At 33.0% G+C, this 18,214-nt stretch overlaps 3 protein-coding genes across 4 annotated transcripts in view; 2 read left to right on the plus strand and 1 right to left on the minus strand.

The window, feature by feature from the left end:
- LOC111505691 (DENN domain-containing protein 1B) overlaps positions 1-13,325 on the minus strand; it is a 28,915-nt gene extending 15,590 nt beyond the window's left edge. The window contains exons 1-3 of one of the 2 annotated variants that reach the window (XM_074182023.1): positions 13,003-13,325; positions 12,783-12,938; positions 11,930-12,067 (exon numbers count right to left, since the gene is read on the minus strand). In XM_074182023.1, coding sequence (XP_074038124.1) covers positions 11,930-12,067; positions 12,783-12,938; positions 13,003-13,019 — 311 coding nt within the window. In that variant the 5' untranslated portion in view covers positions 13,020-13,325. The remainder of the gene's footprint in view (positions 1-11,929; positions 12,068-12,782; positions 12,939-13,002) is intronic. The other variant, XM_074182022.1, reaches the window with a different exon arrangement.
- Positions 1,163-3,931, plus strand: LOC141485527 (protein FAM200B-like). The gene is made up of 3 exons (XM_074182364.1): positions 1,163-1,681; positions 1,743-2,959; positions 3,023-3,931. Exons 2-3 carry the CDS (start codon positions 2,144-2,146, stop codon positions 3,929-3,931), a joined length of 1,725 nt encoding a protein of 574 aa, XP_074038465.1. The 5' UTR covers positions 1,163-1,681; positions 1,743-2,143.
- A 1,565-nt stretch (positions 13,326-14,890) lies between the features above and the next one.
- LOC111505690 (probable palmitoyltransferase ZDHHC24) lies at positions 14,891-16,198 on the plus strand. The gene is made up of 2 exons (XM_074182024.1): positions 14,891-15,146; positions 15,205-16,198. The coding sequence occupies exon 2, from the start codon at positions 15,306-15,308 to the stop codon at positions 15,921-15,923; it is 618 nt and encodes a 205-aa protein (XP_074038125.1). The 5' UTR covers positions 14,891-15,146; positions 15,205-15,305; the 3' UTR covers positions 15,924-16,198.
- The last annotated feature ends 2,016 nt before the right edge of the window (positions 16,199-18,214 follow it).

Raw genomic sequence — 18,214 nt, forward strand, 5'->3', positions numbered from 1 at the left:
TAAAAACATTTATTTTATTAGTTTTTGTCACCTGAAAAAACTGAAAGTTTAGTTCTTTGGTTGAAACGTGTCCGTTTACCTAACCTGTAAAACAATTTGACCTGACGCGACGTACCGGATCTGATTCAATTGAATTAAATTGTACCAATTAATTTAAATAAATATTTTACATGTCACTCGGCTGGGGAAGAAGTGAAATTATTTTAGTCTGGAAGCCCGTTGTTCTGTCACGTGTGAAGGTCACTTCATGTTTTAGATTGTTGGGTACCATAATTTTCAAAATATTCTTCTATTCATTCGTATTCTTTCAATTTTGTTAGGCAAATTTTGTGAAAGAATGGATCATAAACTGTACGTCACGTACAATGTCCAAACGGAAATCATAGTATTTTTTCGTCAATGGACACTGACCTAGAATAATGTCATTGGCATGCCCGGTACTTTACTCCGGATGTTCAATGGAGAATTGTTGTGATTATTTCAATTCAGGGTGCGACATAACTTTCACATTCATGAGCATAATGGAACAGAAACTTTTGACTGAAAACTATTAACTGTTTGAAGTGTTTTTGGCTTTCTTTTTTTGTTGTTCCATCCGTTTCAAAATTATTCTGTTTTATCGTCGAAACAATGAGGTCAGATGATTAAGTTTTCAAATAGATGAGAGTAGAGTTGAGTAATTTATTGAGCATTTCAAATACTATATTTTATGGGAAGTTAGGCAATGTTATAACATTTAAACACAGCATATTATCCGGTCAATTTAGACATCGGGGGTAAAAAATTTGCACCCAGCTCAAAGTTGGTAGGATTGTTCAAAACGCCATCATAAATGAAATCTAAAAAATCCTCATCGATCCGATAAGTGGAAAAAAACTACTCGAGTCAAAGGTCACAAGAGGGGTTGTCACGGTTTTCAGCAAAACGGTCAGTTTTATCATAATATTAGTTCACACAAAAATGTTTGATCACATAATGGTAATAAGAAATGCCTTTATTGTTCACAATAAGGTTCAACAGTTAATGAACAGTAAGGACAAAAATATGAATAAGTTGGAAACAAAATGCGAAGTTCAATTTTTATAACGATGAATCGTTATTAATTGCTCTTCCACTTAACCTCAAAAAAGTCGCTGCGGTGTTATAAGAATAGCATTATTATCAGGGCTGCTCCTGGCTATACAATTGTACGAATTGCTATACAATTCAATATTTTTTCGTACATGCATACCACATTGACGAAAAGCATACATTTTGACTTCATTTGGTTTTACATTACGTCATTGATTCGAACGAGGCCATGGTTAAATATTTACAAATTTCAATTACTTTGTCCTTCGATAGTCGAATAATATGTCTATTTCTGTCTTCCGTCTCATTATGATAGGCGTGTCCGTTTGCCATAGAAGTCATAGACACGATCCTCAGAGTAATAAAAGACTTTTATTACTCTGAGTCACGATCACGTCGATCACAGAGCACAAAGAACTTAATTTTCAGGTCAGTCAAATGTCAAATCTGTCGAAAATTCGAAAACCGCTACCGCCTAGCGCTAAACTAAATGAGAAATAAATCCACGGTGAGAAAAGAGAAAAGACGAATTTTAAATGAATATTTAGGAATGGTAGTATTAGTATTGGTAGTTTAATTAAACTGTTTAAAGCATGAAATGAATGGACCGGTATGTAACCAGTTATTATGTATTTGACTTATCAATTTATATATTGAATCACTTATTACAGATACGTGATTAAATTATCTAGAAAAGAATCTAGTCAAACTTCGAGTTCTTTATCGAATAATATCTTGCCTAATAAGGAACCCCATGCTCAAACTCCGAGTTCATCTAATATCTTGGGTGATAATGAACCCCATGCAAGCACATCTACAATTGCTGATGAACATAATTATTATACATTTACACAAGATTCGCAAGAAATTGTAATACCTCAAGAAAATGAATCCAATAATTCTTCAGTGCCACAGGAAAGGAAGAAAAGAAAGCGAAAAATGTATACTCTCAATCCACAATCATCTGGAAATGAATTTACATTCCTCGACAAATCTAAAAAATTCCCTTTTTGTAAAATTTGTCAAAAAAAATTATCTGGGGGAAAATATCACATGATTAGGCATTTGAATAATGATACTCACAAAAAAAAATGAGCATGCAGTAAGAATTACTGCACAAATAGACAAAATATTACCGAACTCTGTGAAAGAAACAAAGTTACAATTGATTAGAGAAGTTGAATTGAAACTTTGTTGCTATATATGTGAACATGATTTATCATTATCACTAATGAATACTTTTCCAGATTTTTGCAAAAGTGTATATGTTGATTCTGAAATTGCCAAAGAAATTAAATTGAAAAGAAAAAAAACTACCCAATTAATCGTCGGACATTTAGGGCCAAATTTCAAAAATGAGATAGTAAATGATCTGAGGAGAATTCATTTTTCAATTATCATCGATGAAACTACAGATATATGCATGAAAAAGTGTTTAGTAATTGTTGTGAGATACTGGAAAAATGAATCTGTGTATGATAGATTCTTAGATTTAATTGAGACAGAGAGTGGAACAGCTGAAGGAATTTTCAATGTTTTGAAAAAAATGTTTGATGACAATGATATTCCCTACAATAATATTATTGGCTTCGCTTCTGACAATGTCAGTGTCATGATGGGCAACTTGAAAGGAGTCCAATCTAGAGTGAAGAGGGAGTTGCAACCAAATGTCTTTGTTCAGGGATGTTCCTGTCATTCTCTACATTTATGTTCTTCGGCAGCTGCCAAGAAGCTTCCTGGCACTGTGGAACAATTTGCAAGAGACATATATTCATACTTTGCCTATAGTTCAAAAAGAACTGCGGCACTCAGAGAATTTCAAGTATTTGCCAATGAAAAACTCCATAAAATGCTACATCCCAGTCAGACCAGGTGGTTATCTTTACAGGTAATATAACATATAACTGTTTGTCTTCTATCTACCTGCATGTATAGATATTTATAATTTTAGGCAGTGGTAGACAGAATACTGGAGCACTGGAATTCTTTACAGCTATTTTTTCAGAGAGAAGCATTGGAGGAAAACTTGCCCAGTGGCAAGCAAATTTTAAATGCCCTAACAAATCATATGTATAAATTGTATTTATTATTTTTATCATATGTTCTCAAATTAATTAACACTGTTAATGTAGAGTTACAGTCATCCCAGTCAAAAGTTCCCTTGATGCTTGGTAAAATCAAATCACTTTATAAGACATTTATTAAATGTTTTATAAAGAAAGAAGTAATTGAAGATTTTGAAAGAAAGTCGTCTATAGACAAAATCAATGTAACAGATCCTCACAACTACATTCCCATAGAGAGTACTTATTTTGGAGCTAAAGTGGATGCTTTGCTTAAGCAAGATATTAACATCCACATGCAAGAGTTGACTAGTTTCAAGTTAAGATGTTTGGAATTTTACACTGAAATCTGTACTCAAATAAAAGAGCGTTTTGATTTCAGTGATAAAATTTTATCATTTGCTTCAAATTTTATTCCTGAAACTGCATGTGAGGGTAGTATACGTTCCATTGCCGAGTTTATAAATTTTTTCCCTCATATTGAAGTTGATATAGAGGCTGCAAATATCGAATGGAATTTAATGGTCGAAGCCTCTTTTGATAAAGAAACAAAAGAAAATATTAATGCATTCTGGAGGGCAGTGCAAATTAAGAAAAATGTATTAGGTGAACCTATGTTCCCAAATTTAATGATAATTGTTCGTGTTATTATGTCCTTGCCCCATTCTTCTGCAATTAATGATAAGATGGCATTGTATGAAGGAGGGTCCATTGCTTGGAAACCTGACAAGGCTTTGCTGCAGTACAAAAAAGAATCAATTGAAAATGTACCTTATAATGATGAACCAGATATGTGATAATTCAGAGTTTTATTTTTTTATTCTTAGGATCTCATGTGTACTGTGATCTAGTTTTAGAAATTGTTATTTTTGAATGTCCTTTATTTTTGTTTTTACAATAAAAAAAGTTATGTTTTTATTTACTCCCCTATTTTTTATTAGCTGTTACAGTTTCAACTGCCGGGGTCATTCACCTCACCTCTCATGATTTTTGTTTTAGGAGACTTTGTGTTGTCATTTGATTTGATGCATAATATAAGCTTAAGTTAGATTAGTGAATGCATAATTTTCAATTATTATTAATGGAAATAGTAATCAAATCAATATATTTGTAATAACCACTTCAAAATATTCACACATGATGGTGTCTGCGCATGCGCAAATCGCTTTATTCCATCAGCATTATGCGGGAAGCTGTCACTTGTCAATTATTCTGATGACAGATGACAGTGTTGGCGTGGCGACCATTGATGCTATACAATTTTAGTGAAAAGCATACATTTTCATCTGTCATTTTCGTACAATTTTTTTTGCCTTGGAGCAGCACTGATTATTATAAAATAATCCGTTCTACTGTTTTCAAGGCATGGTATGATGAGAATAATAATAAAATAGATCACCGAGTTTCAAATTAATATTTCTTAAATCTAATTTAAAATCGCTGAAGCCTACTCTTTTTGATTATTTCAGAAATATTATTATAGATTGCGCAAACTTGATAACTTAAACTGCGTCTGAAAAATTCAAGTCGAAAACTAGGAGGCGTCAACAAACCTTTATTTCTAACACTGAGGTTGTGAACATCTGTCCTATGAGTAATTTTTCTATGCAGATAGGAGTTTTGGTCAGTATGACTTTATAGAAGAGTACTGCAGAATGAAGAACTCTTCTATTACTCATATTCAACCAGCCAACAGTTTTAAGTTTGTGTGAAATTCTTTGACGTCTCTTATGCCATAGATTAACCTCAACTAAGAATTTTGAAGTTTTGATTTATATTGACTAGTTAAACATGGACCATAGAGCACATCTGCATACTTAAAATTTAAAAGGACTGTTGCCTCACATAATATTGTCCTCAACCTCAATGAAAAAAAATGTCTTTGACCGTATATAATCCTCACCGTGAAATTGACGTGTTATTCAAATCTGAGATCGGTATCTAGGAGAACTCCCAGACTTTTTGCTTCTTGAACAGTTGTGAGAGAAGTTTCATTTATACTAACATCAAAATCATTAAGTACAGTACTGCGATTGATTTTGGAGCCGAAAACAATGACATTAGATTTACTATTACTAATAATCAGACAGTGGTTTGAGACAACAAGCATTATCAGTCATTTGTGGAGGAAAGCTATAATAAAGTTGAGTGTCATTAGCATATAGGTGTATTTCGCAGTACTGAAGACTCTTGACTAAATTCGACGTATATATGGTAAATAGCAATGGATCCAAAATAAACCCTTGAGGAACGCCACGGTTTAATGGAATATACTGGGATTGGGTCTATATTGACCTTTTGCTGACGAGTTTTCAAGAATGATCCAAAGAGCGAAACAGCACTATCGGCGAGACCTATATAAGATAAAATTCTCAATAATAGTTTATGGCTGATTGTGTCAAAGACCCGACTAAAATCTACTAATATCAAACAAGTACAATTTCACTGATCTCTGACTCTGATTATATCGTATACACGTGCAGGAGTACGGTTGTACAGCTGTAACCCTTGAGAAAACCTGACTGAATCGAAGGTAGTATTGAGAAGTACTCGAGATATTTCTTAAGCTGAACTTCCATAGCTTTTTCCAAAATTTTCGATAAGGTTGGCAATATACTGGGGGTTACAAACAGATTAACAAACTCTATAGAGAACCCACTTTATAATTTTAGTTCAGGTGGGCTTTGAGAAAAAATAATGTAAATTTTAATTTTTTGTAAAATACATTGGATAATCGAAGAACAACATAATTCTTATAAGAGTGACAGAGACTACAGAAATGATCACAACTTATCAATGAAAATTTTTTTCATCCTACGTTTGAAACAGTCTAAAGAGATTTCAATATCATTGCAAATCTCGTTAAAGGTTTTAAGCATTCTATAAAGTGATGAATTTTGAGCAGCATTTGTCCTTGTGCAAGTTAACTTAAAGAATTCTGTACGCCTCAACATTCTACTCTGAACATTGAACTCGATTTTGGAATAAAGCTCTGGGCAGTGGACTAATCATTTCATTAACTTCAAAATCATGATAAGATATGTAACAGTTCTTCTATCCTTCATAGGCATAATATTGTATTGGCGCATAATGGGACTGTAATCGCTATTCGTAATTGGAAAATTTAATTTGTGACTAATGTAGCGAAGAAATTTGTTTTGGACTCTCTCAATACAATCTATGTTTATGTGGTACTGAGGATTCCAAACAACCGAGGCAAAGCAGAGCCTACTATGTACATATGCATAATATAAATTGAGGAGAGGTATTGCCATTCTTAAATTTTTTGACAGTTTCTTTTGACGAATCCACTAATACAATTTCATTTATTGATGGTTTTTTCTATATGTGAATTATAATAATGATCATGTTTATTTATAAATATACAACAGCACAAGATAGTAACATGTAAACAAAGCAATACAAACAAACATGGAGAAACCCTCTAAAACCGAAGTTGTGCGTGGGAAATGACAACTTGGAGTCTATAATTATTCCCAAGTCTTTAACTTCTGAAACTGATTTCAGTTCGTGATTTTCAAAGGGATACTTATTTCTGATTATATTTTTGTTCCTGGAGAATGAGATTGACATGCATTTTTGTGGACTGAGAAACAAATCATTATCATCACTCGAAATGAAAAACAATTGCAGTTAGCTTGTCTTCCTCCAACCTCGGCGGCTGCTCATTTACATCTTTTACGGGTATATTACCAAGTTCAAATGTGGCTGGGTTATCAGTTAGACCAAAAAGACTGGGGATGGAAGTTGGTCGACAATACATTAGAACCTGTTCAGACTTTACCCCCCACCTGCGCCGAAAAAACTGCTAAACACAGTTTTTTGCAATTGTACCGGAGAAACCAAGTTTTAAAAAACGCGCTAAGTACACTACCTCAAAGGTGGCGTGGGAACGTGTGCAAATTATGACGATTACAACTCTTTCAACTTTTTGAATCGTTAAATCTCAGAAACGGTGGCTCTTCCCTGATAGATGAGAATTTTTTAGATTTCATTTATCATAGTAAATAATGAATAATAATAATAAATAATGAATTGGGAATTAAAAAAAGGGCACTTGGAAACAAACCTATCACTCTAAAAAATGAATTAAAGGAGGAAATTAACAATCCACAAGAAATTTCAAATCTTTTCGTTGAACATTTTTCATCTTCTGCCGAATTGCTCATCTCAGAGCACTTTGGTCAAAATGTATTACTTCCCTGTACCTATTCGAAGAATACTGTTAGTCAGTATCCCTTCGATACATCCCCATTCACAAAGACCGAAATTCTAGGTACTCTGGAAACAATGGCAAATAAAAACTCCGCAGGTACTGATGGTATCTCAATAGTTACTGTGAAAAAAATTGTAGACCTTATAATCGAGCCACTATTGTTTTTGATGAATCAGTCATTTTTTGTAGGTTGTTTTCCAAATGTATTTAAAACGGCTCTCATATTTCCTCTATATAAAAAAGGCGACAAAACTGAGGTAGACAACTACAGACAGATATCTTTACTTTGTTCCCTCTCTAAACTGTTTGAGAAAGTTGTTAGTAACAGAATTTTGAATTACATGGATCAAAATAATCTTTTTAGTAATAACCAATATGGCTTCAGGAAGAACAAATCAATTGAATCAGCTTCATACCATTTATTAAATTTCATTTATACACAGGTTGATTCGAATAAACTAGTTGTAACACTTTTTTTCGATTTGTCAAAAGCATTTGATACCATTTCTTCTGAATTTCTTATAATTAAACTTGCAGGCCTAGGTTTCCCAAATAATCTATTGAACTGGGTGAAATCATATATGGAAAACCGTAGTCTAATAGTTAGCTGCAATGGAATTTTATCAAGTCCCAAAGATGTAAAACTAGGAGTGCCTCAAGGTTCTGTCCTGGGACCATTGTTGTTCCTCAATTTCATAAATGACCTGTCTGAATTCTTTTCTGAGTGTCACATAACCATGTTTGCGGATGACACTGCAATTACTGTGGCCGACAAAAACGAAGTTGAGTTGTCAGACAAAATAAATAAAATAATAGATAAATTCAGTGCTTGGTGTCAACGTAACAAACTTATTTTGAATAAATCTAAATCTGTTTCAATGAAATCATTTATTAGGAAAAATTTCAGCAGTGACTCTTCCACAATAAATGGTATTCGATCTTCCAGCGAAGTCTTGTTTTTAGGAACGTCTTTAGACGAAAATTTGACCTGGAGCGGTCATATTCAGAAGGTCTGCAACAAACTCAATTCCGCATATTACTCAATCAAACAATTGAAAAACACTCTAGATAATTTTGGATTGATGAATGTCTATTTTTTTATGGCTTATTCTCACATCAGCTTTAATATCATTTCTTGGGGATGTGCAAGGGAATTTCCACGAGTTTTTGTCGCTCAGAAAAGATTGCTGAGACTAATTTTTAATATAGATTTTCAAGATAGTTGTAGACCAATTTTCTCAAGAGAGGGCCTATTGACAGCACCTTCTTTATTTATCTTGAAGTGTGTCACTTTTGTCCGTAACAATATAACTGAATTTGTCACAAATGCAGATATACATGGTAGAGACACCCGTCATGGGAAACTGTTAAGAACCCCCTCACACAAAACGGCTCACTTTAGATGCTCCCCACTATTTAATACAACAAACTGTTATAATAACTTGCCGGCATCTATTAGGAAAATCGAGTCAGATAAACTTTTTAAAATTGAGGTGAAGAAACTTCTCTTACAGAAGTGTTACTACAGTCTTGAGGAATTCTTGCACGACACTTTTTCATGACATTTTGAGAGTATTTGCTAGAGCTTCTCCGATTTTTTATATAATACTTCTATGTTGTGAAAGTTTGTGGACGTGAACCATATTTATTGTTTTTGTATTGTTCAACTTCTGTAGTTTTATTTTTGTTTTTTAATTATGACTTAGCACATGTACTCAATGTACCAAAGTGTCAAATAAATAAATAAATAAATAAATAAATAGTGTTTTGAACTATCGTACCAATTTTGAGCTGGGTGCGAATTTTTGTACCTTCAACAGAATAATTAGTGACTGGATTAACTATAAATCGGTTTAATTCGTGAGGTTGCAGTCAATAGCTGGGCTGTTACAAAGAAAACTCTTTGTTATATGTCACGAATTAAACCGATTTATATATATATATATATATATATATATATATATATATATATATATATATATATATATATTTGCAAATCAATAATTATTCACCTTAGCCGGGCAGCTATTATTAAAATGTTCTACCCTTTCATTTGTAAATGACTGTGAATGTTTTTAAATTTGTATTAAATTTTTTATGTTTTACATCATATGGACGTCTTCCTTGTTATTGTGTAGTATTTTGTAAAAGAAATTTTTATACTTTTCAACGTGAGAAGTAAATAAATATTATCATTATTATATCACAAATATCCTAGATTGAATAGCTATTTTTTAGTAGGAATTTTTGACAAACTGCTAGCCTGTATCTTGGAATTTATAATAATTCAGTAGATCTTGTGGAATAATCATGATTGTTGAATTGTTTCGGGAAATTCTTGATATTTTTATAGATCTCTAACAATATGGTATAATCATACATGGTAGGTAGTGGCATAATATCAAGCTGAATGAATAGAGGATGGCAATGCTTCCTAAAACCCGCATTTGCTAGAATTCTGATAGCATTTTTCCGAAGCTTGAAAATACTTATGAAATATGCTGTTGCTCCAAATCAAAACCCCACCTTAGATCATCGAGAGAAATAGTGAATAATTATAAACAAGTTTACATGTAACTAAACCCCCAGTATTTCTCAGTTGCCTGTGGACAAAAAGAGCCAACAGTTGGCAGGTAATGCACCTAATGTGATTTGACCAACTTCTCATAAAAAACAGAGCCCAAAAACTCAACACTTTTTCTAAGTTGAACATTAGTTTTTCAGTTTATTGAAAGTAATAATAATAATAATAATAATAATAATAATTTTATCAACCATTTTGGGTACTTGGTATACATATGGTAAACCACTCATTTACTAGATAGTTATATCCATTATTTGCTGAGATTTACTTGAGCATATAAGAGTTGTGTCATCTGGAAACAAGACACATGATGAAGATTTATACCATACAGATCATTTATATAAAAAATAATGATCCGAGGATGGAACCTAAAGGCACACCATAGCATATGCTTTTCAAATCTAACCTTAAATTATTCAAATCCTCAAACTGATACCCATTTTCTAAGTAAGAATGCACCAACTGTAAAGCAGTGCCTCTTATATTATTATAATTTTAAAATACCATCATTTTGTCTAATACCGTTTAATTTCGTATTTCAAGTAGACATTTATTTGTATTGAACTTGTGATTCCATAAGGTTTTATTATTAAGAACCGGCAATGTTACTCATGTTTCTTCATGTGTGGGTTTTTAATGAATTAATATGTGGTTCATTGATTCAAATTTTACACCTGCATTCAGAACACAACTACGTGTAGGTTGTCAAGGATGGTGGAATATGTGGAGTTGTTTTTCTGTATATTTTTCAAAGGTTGATGTTTTGCCATCATATTGAAAAATTATTATTTCTGGAGATGGTTGAGATATCAAAAAATGTATATGAATAATAGTCTGTAATTAAACGTTGCATCCAAAAGTGGGGAAATATATAGCGTTCTATTAAAATAAAGTAACAAATTTCACATGAAAAATGTTACAACTGGCAACACTGCATTCTAAAAAATAATTTAAAACCATATACTGTGAACCGTTATCATTAATAGGCACTATGCCATTTCTTTCTCCAGATACATCTAATAGTTCACTGAATGTGAGTTTTTTTGTATATACTGGGTGTTCCAAATGAGATGGCCCATTAGACGGATCTGGAGAACCGATGAAGACACGTTTTCCAAATTTTGGTTACTATTGTTAAAGACTGTGATCTAGCCTTTGAAAATAGTTTTATCTTCACGTTGCTGCCACATCTATATGTAATACACACAAACTTGGAATTTTAAAATTGAACACTTTATATATACATCATTTTCGAATTCTGGTTCAAAATCTGAATAATTTTTGTGAAGCAAGTCCTATACCCATCTTTGACCGTTATTTAGTTTTTTTACCAAAACAAGATGACAAAAATGTATCATCGCAAAGATACGAACACCTCCGTTCGTATCTTTGATGAACAACATAACTGATACCCTCTATATATCCAATTTTCGAATTCAACTAACCAATGTAAGAAAGTTTTATCGACTATGTCTTACACCTATCTCTTGACTGTTTCTGAAGTATTAACCATGTTGATTTTTTTTTTGCCTATGCAGGTATTATATTTGGTAAAAAATTGAATATTCAATAAAAAAAAAGAGCTTCATCTGTTTTGAACACATGCGATTGAATATATGAATCTTACACACTTCTCAAGAATGAAAATTTCTGTTTACTGAAAAGAAATGGGAATGGAGGCTCTGGGATTTTATTCCATTAAGTAGACAATTCTTAAAAACAGACACTGTTTCACAAAATTGAAACAGTCAAAAAATTGAAAAATTCGGTGCATACGGTAGTTCTTTCACTATTTAGAGTCATCTATCTTAATCTCAATCAGTATACTAACATTAAAAATTAATGAAAAAATCTCTAATTGAATGTTCGTAGCCTTCGAAATTTGAACAGACCTTATTTCACAAAAACTAAAACTGATCAATAAAATTAAATAGAGACATTATGAATACAATTTGGTTATATGTTTCAACTTACTTATAGAATCCCTGGTGCCAAGGTAAATAACTGAGAACAACTATGGCAGTTTCTGATTTAGGATCATGTCTACAGAATCCAAAAGTCCACTTCGATTCTAGATCAGTTAGAACAAATGAATAGTGTTGAATCACTTCACTGGAAAAAAGAAATTATGTTTTATTGAACTGCCAATTTCTTGATATTGCCCTAGTAACTCTTTGATTAATGAGTCCTAGTTAAGTTACAAAATGTATTCCATGCATTGCAATTAAAAATAGGGACAATTATGTATTTTCTGAAGGGTTCGGTTATCCACAATGTAATTTAATTTGAAAACTTAGTATATGACAACTTTGATTACTTTTACTCCAGAGTACTTTTATATCATATTGACAAACTTGCAAAACATCAGATTTTTTATATTAAAAAATAAAAATAGAAAATATCCCAATAAGGGACTGGTGTGAGAATATGTCCAGTTTTTGAAAAGGTTCACTATTTATCCACATTAGGCATGCCACAGGGTTCAAACCTTTGGCCTTTACTCTTTTAATTATTTATCGATGGCCTCTCTCAAATTATTTTTTCTCCTAAATTAATCTATTTCAATAAAATTGAGGGTGATTTCAACTGGATGATATTAATTCAATTTCCTAGTTTTTGAGGAAATAAAAGAATCATCCAGTAAGCTTTCTTTGCAAACTTCTGAAAGACTTATCAAAACCTAAGTTCTTTAAAAAAAATTTTTTTAGAATCTAAACAAGAATTTAAGTCCGTAGCTCAGAAGTTGTAAATGACACTTATTAAACAACGCATATTTACCCATAAGCACTACCATATTTATCTAATGATATTATTTAAATTGACTTACTTTTTGAACTTGTAAGGATAAGCAAATTTTGGAACTGATTTCAAAACTTCCACATCTTTGTAGCTGTCTGGATATTGTTGAATTATCCATGGCTCTTGGCCTTCACTAGGAGGAACTACTTCACAAAAACATTCGAAGAAATGCTTCACATTATCCCTGAAAGTGGTGAAAAGAATACCGTTACTCTACCCTTATTGAACCAAGTAAAATATCCTTTCACCTGATCCTGGAACTCATGACATATAATGGCACAACACAATTATATCATCATTACACACAATTTATCACATCAACATAATCAAGAATTTGGTTGAGACTTTTTCATTATTAAAATGGGGAAATACACAAAAACATTAATAATATTATATTAAATGGCATAACCCTTTCTTTCCAAATTATGACGAATTGATAACAAGTTTCGCCAACAGTTCAAAAGTAATTTCCCAATAATCCTAATGTTAACCTGAACATTTTATTACTGGCATATTTTCGAAAATGAAGGAATATACAACTTAAGACAATACTTTTTTATAATTATTTTTCATTCATTTTAAATTCAATGGAAAGATATATTTTTTGTTAATTACAATAAAACACAAAATATTACAACTACTTCGAGTTTCAATTCCGTGTTACTATCACAAAACAGACAGAACCAAAGATTACTCTTTCGATAGAACAAACTACATCCGTTTCGTGGCGACTCTGACTTATAGTATCACAGAAAAAAAAAATTATAGTCTAGCCACAAAATTCCTTACTTACAGAAGAACCACTTAGCACGGAATAGAAAACCAGAACTTTTTTTATAGGTGATAGTGTTGAGGTGAGAGTTGTCAACCTAAAACTTTCTCGAAACATGGCAAAATAAGCCAGTTTAGTTAGAAACAGTAGAATTGATAACCTCCTGAAATGACGTTATGCGTTTTCGTTTGTGATAAAATTATGTACGCGAAAAGTTTCAAACAATTTGAATTTATCGTTGAACATGACATTAATCTAATATTTATAACACAAAAACTCTTTCCCTCAATATCAAAGTATTTATTGCATAGATGTTGTGTGTGATGCAACCGTATAGCATATTCATTCAATTTCTATAACGTATCGTTATAATGAACTTTCAATATTCATTTATGAGAAAAACATCTCTATCATGTAAACACAAAAATTATTAAATGATTCATCAATGCTGAGTATGATTTTTCATTTCGCTGCTACTTTCGAATGTAATAGAAAAACTCCGTCCATGGACACATTTCCTGATACACAATTATCATACTGGCTCAATGAAACAAAATCTTTTGGATTCACTAATCGGCTGTCTTTTACATTTCTGTGAGAGAATACCTAACAATAAATTGATTCAACAACGAATATTTGGATTAGATTAGATTTTTTATTTGCCAAATTATTTCACCTTAGTGCTATGACAAGTCGATAATGTTTGTGACTACTATTCCTAATGGCAATAATCAAATGTTTTCCTTAATTTTGATGTTGACCTGTCAATTTCGGTGCCTTGTACCTGAACTGAATTAAAAAAGAGAGTTTCCTTTCTGACATGGTGGTGGGCGGACGTGCCGATAGCGACATTGCCGATAGCGACCGTCCACAAAAAAGGTACACAAACACCATTGTTGGAGATGGAACTCAGTTCATGTTGTGAATGTCCGCCGTTTTATAACGTACAAGCATAAATTAAAAATAGTGTAAATGAAAATTATTTAAGTGTTTTTAAATAAATAGAGCTCTCATTCACGCCGGTTGGAGGCTGGGGGACCGGTTGTCCACGTGGGAGTGGCTAAATAAAAATAAAAATATCTACTCCCATTCACGCCGGTTGGAGTCCGGGGTGGACCGGATGTCCACGTGGGATTAGGATCGAAACGAATAATCTTTTATGAAAAAGATAATAATTTTATATGTATGTATATGTCCGCCGCAGGAAGAAGTGCTTGTCAAAAACTGATAATTTGCCAAAAATAAAGCAAGACTTTTGCACTCCCCGGACAAAGTTTTTATTATAGTTTTTACTATAATAAAAAGACCACTGGTCATAATAGCTGGAAGCTGGGACCAAAATTAAGTCGAAGAAAAAGAAGAATAAATTCAAAAACTAACCTATAAAAATAATTTTTCGTGCAATTTATTATTGTTTACATAAAGGTTACTAACTATACTACTATATGCTGAAAAGTTTGTTATAATCGTTGAATAGTATTTTGCCAACGTTGTCCATCCATAACCAACTACATATTATCTTGTGTTTGTACTTAGCGGCCATACACAAGTTATCAAGTTGATATATTCGACATGATATTACGATCAAAAATCCTGCCAAAATCCATAAAAGATGCAATGGTAACAGGATTTGTGTTAATTATTATTCCGCTAATTTACTATTTTGAGTTGTTTATAGTCTTACCGAGATATTACAGACAGTGGGGGTTTACATATAATTTACATTTTCTCACTGGCACCTTTATACTTTTCAATGTCTGTTCGAATCTGGTTGCGATAATGATGTGCGATACAAGTATAAAAGGAAGAGTTTTACCTACACAGTTGGACCCTGATGGAAGATTCTGTTTAGTGTGTGAAACTATAGCACCTCCAAGATCATGGCATTGTGAAACCTGCAACGTTTGCATTCTGAAAAGAGACCATCACTGCATGTTTACTAGTTGTTGCATCGGCAACGATAACCATCGTTATTTTCTGATGTTTGTACTCTACATGTTCATCGCAACAGTGTATGCATCATATTATAATATTTACTTTCTTAGTGATTACATAACTTTTGATTCATGGATATCAATATTTAAGATAGTATTTCCTTTGGCTACTTTGTTCATGGAATGGACAGAAAATCAGTTATACGTATTTTTCATAATAATTGTGTTACTAGGAGGTGTGTTCACAGGAGCTTTATTACAGTTTCATATAGATTTGATGTTGAGAAGTGTAGTAACATACGAACGTAATATGAAAAGCAAATATGATAGAGGTCAATGGAAGAATATTGAAATAGTTTTGGGACATAGATGGCATTTGGTCTGGTTGACACCCTGGATTGAAAGTAAACTACCTTGTGATGGAATCAACTGGGATAAAATGTTCTCTTCAAAGACAGAGTAATAGGAAAAATCTTTGACTACCTCTTATCAACTATGTCTTGGTAAAAAGCAACAAAAAATATTTGAAGGAACAAGTTGTTGAACATCAATTTACTGAATTTGCACTTCACACATATCTTTCATTATCAGTATTACTTTTAAATTTTAAAATTGAAAGTATGTTCAGAAATAATTGCATGAGAATTTTATGAAGTCTTCAAACTTGGGATTTAGTCATTAAGTCACCAATGAAATCAATGTCAATTTTTGTTTTAGTAAAACACAAATATTCATTCAGATGCATTTTACTATAGTATTTATATCCCTACCTTTTTAGTTTGACAAATCAAAATGAGTCAAGTAAAATCAAACTATAAAATCTTCCTTGGTTAAAACCAAGACGGATATTTGTGTAGCAGCGGGACATCGCTGAAATCAATCAAGTGATCACCTAGAGGTGATTCAGAACTGCATATACAGAACCTTCGTGTGAGACAGGATCTGTGTCAACTACAGTGAAGAAGTATAATAGTTCCATCTCACGAACAAAGTCTCAAGCAGGAAAACGCATTCCTTGTACCAAAACTTTACAGAAATCAAAATGAGTTCGATGACTCTATTGAGGAGATATATGTACACATAAAAAAAAAATATTTAGAATAAAATATTTATCTTCTTATGAGAGCATGCAAAATTTCCTCAATGAGGAAATATGCACAACTGTATGTCGCATATAATTCAACGTCTGTCCAGGGATTTACTTGTTTTCCGGCAGGCATTTCCCAGATCTCACTGTGTTGGGAGAGATAAACATTTTTTTTCCTTGAATAATAAATAACTATTGAATTGTGACATATTTTTTTCAGTTCGCGTTAATGTCAAAAAGTTTTAATGATTCAATATGGTGGCATAATTCCATCACTTGGAACCAGAGTAAATTAATTTCTTTTTTCCGACACAAAGGCCTAAATCAGAGAAAGGTGAATCTGTATATATTTTGAGAAATAGAAATTCAGTACTCGATTGGGGTGGCAAAGTCCACCTGGCGACTACTATAAAACCAGTCGGTCTCCCAATGGGAAAATAATGTAGGAAATAAAGTGGCAAAAATACCAGTTTTGACAGTCTCAATTTTTTAGTATTCGGGTGTTCAAATTCAAATAGGACACATATCAAGAGATGGCATGACCCAGGGTTTTTTTCCATTTCAAAATACATCAATATAATACAAGGTAAATTCACTTTGTAAACATGTAATTATTTTTTACCACTTGTATTTGTAACTAACGTTACTGCAGTTTCGTCTCAAAAGGACATTTTCAAACTAAAAATAAAAACAATTTTTTGCATTAGATTGAAAATGTCCTTGTAGGACGAAACTTCAGTAACGTTAGTTACAAATACAAGTAGGTAGGTACATGATGATTTCCTACCACATAGTAACGACTACATCCATCAATTCCATATATTATAATTATTTCCTTTCATCTTTGTTGTTTAAACCAAACCAACAACCATTATTGGAATATTCAAAATGATTTTCGTCAAGGTACAACAGTTTTCAATATTTCAGTGTTGTTCCTGGCGGTACTTCAGTACAGTAACGCTAGTTGCACACACACCGATTTTGGACGGCCAGTATAAAATCGGCCGATATTTCATTGGTAGCGGGTGCTTGCACACTCACCGGATTCTCATCGGTCAAACAATCAGTTGCTTTGTTGTTAGCACGCACTACCAAAACGAAGTTGATGCATAGTAACTACAATTTCACCGAGCATTCGAGACTGGAATGGTCGGTAAAAAACCGGTGAGTATGCAAGAGTGTATTTAATCATGTACGCCACTACTTCCCGGTACTGACGGCGATACAGTGGCAGTGGACGGCTGCTCACCGGTATTTTACCGGCGACGATCACCGGTCGGTGTGTGTGCCAGGTCCCGTTCCCACATGTGGTTCACTATTGGAATTTGGACGACCGGTAGCGTTGACCATTCCAGTCTCGAATGCTCGGTGAAATTGTAGTTACTACGCATTAACTTCGTTCTGGTAGTGCGTGCTAATTACGACAACAAAGCAACTGATTGTTTGACCGATAAGAATCCGGTGAGTGTGCAAGCACCCGCTACCAATGAAATATCGGCCGATTTCATACTGGCCGTCCAAAGTCGGTGTGTGTGCAACTAGCGTTACGCTAGTGAACCACATGTGGGAACGGCACCTGGCACACACGCCGACCGGTGATCGTCGCCGGTAAAATACCGGTGAGCAGCCGTCCACTGCCACTGTATCGCCGTCAGTACCGGGAAGTA

This window comes from Leptinotarsa decemlineata, unplaced genomic scaffold (assembly GCF_025532065.1).
Source record: "Leptinotarsa decemlineata unplaced genomic scaffold, Ldec_3_MD MMD2_tig00026328_RagTag_RagTag, whole genome shotgun sequence".
Lineage (NCBI taxonomy): Eukaryota > Metazoa > Arthropoda > Insecta > Coleoptera > Chrysomelidae > Leptinotarsa > Leptinotarsa decemlineata.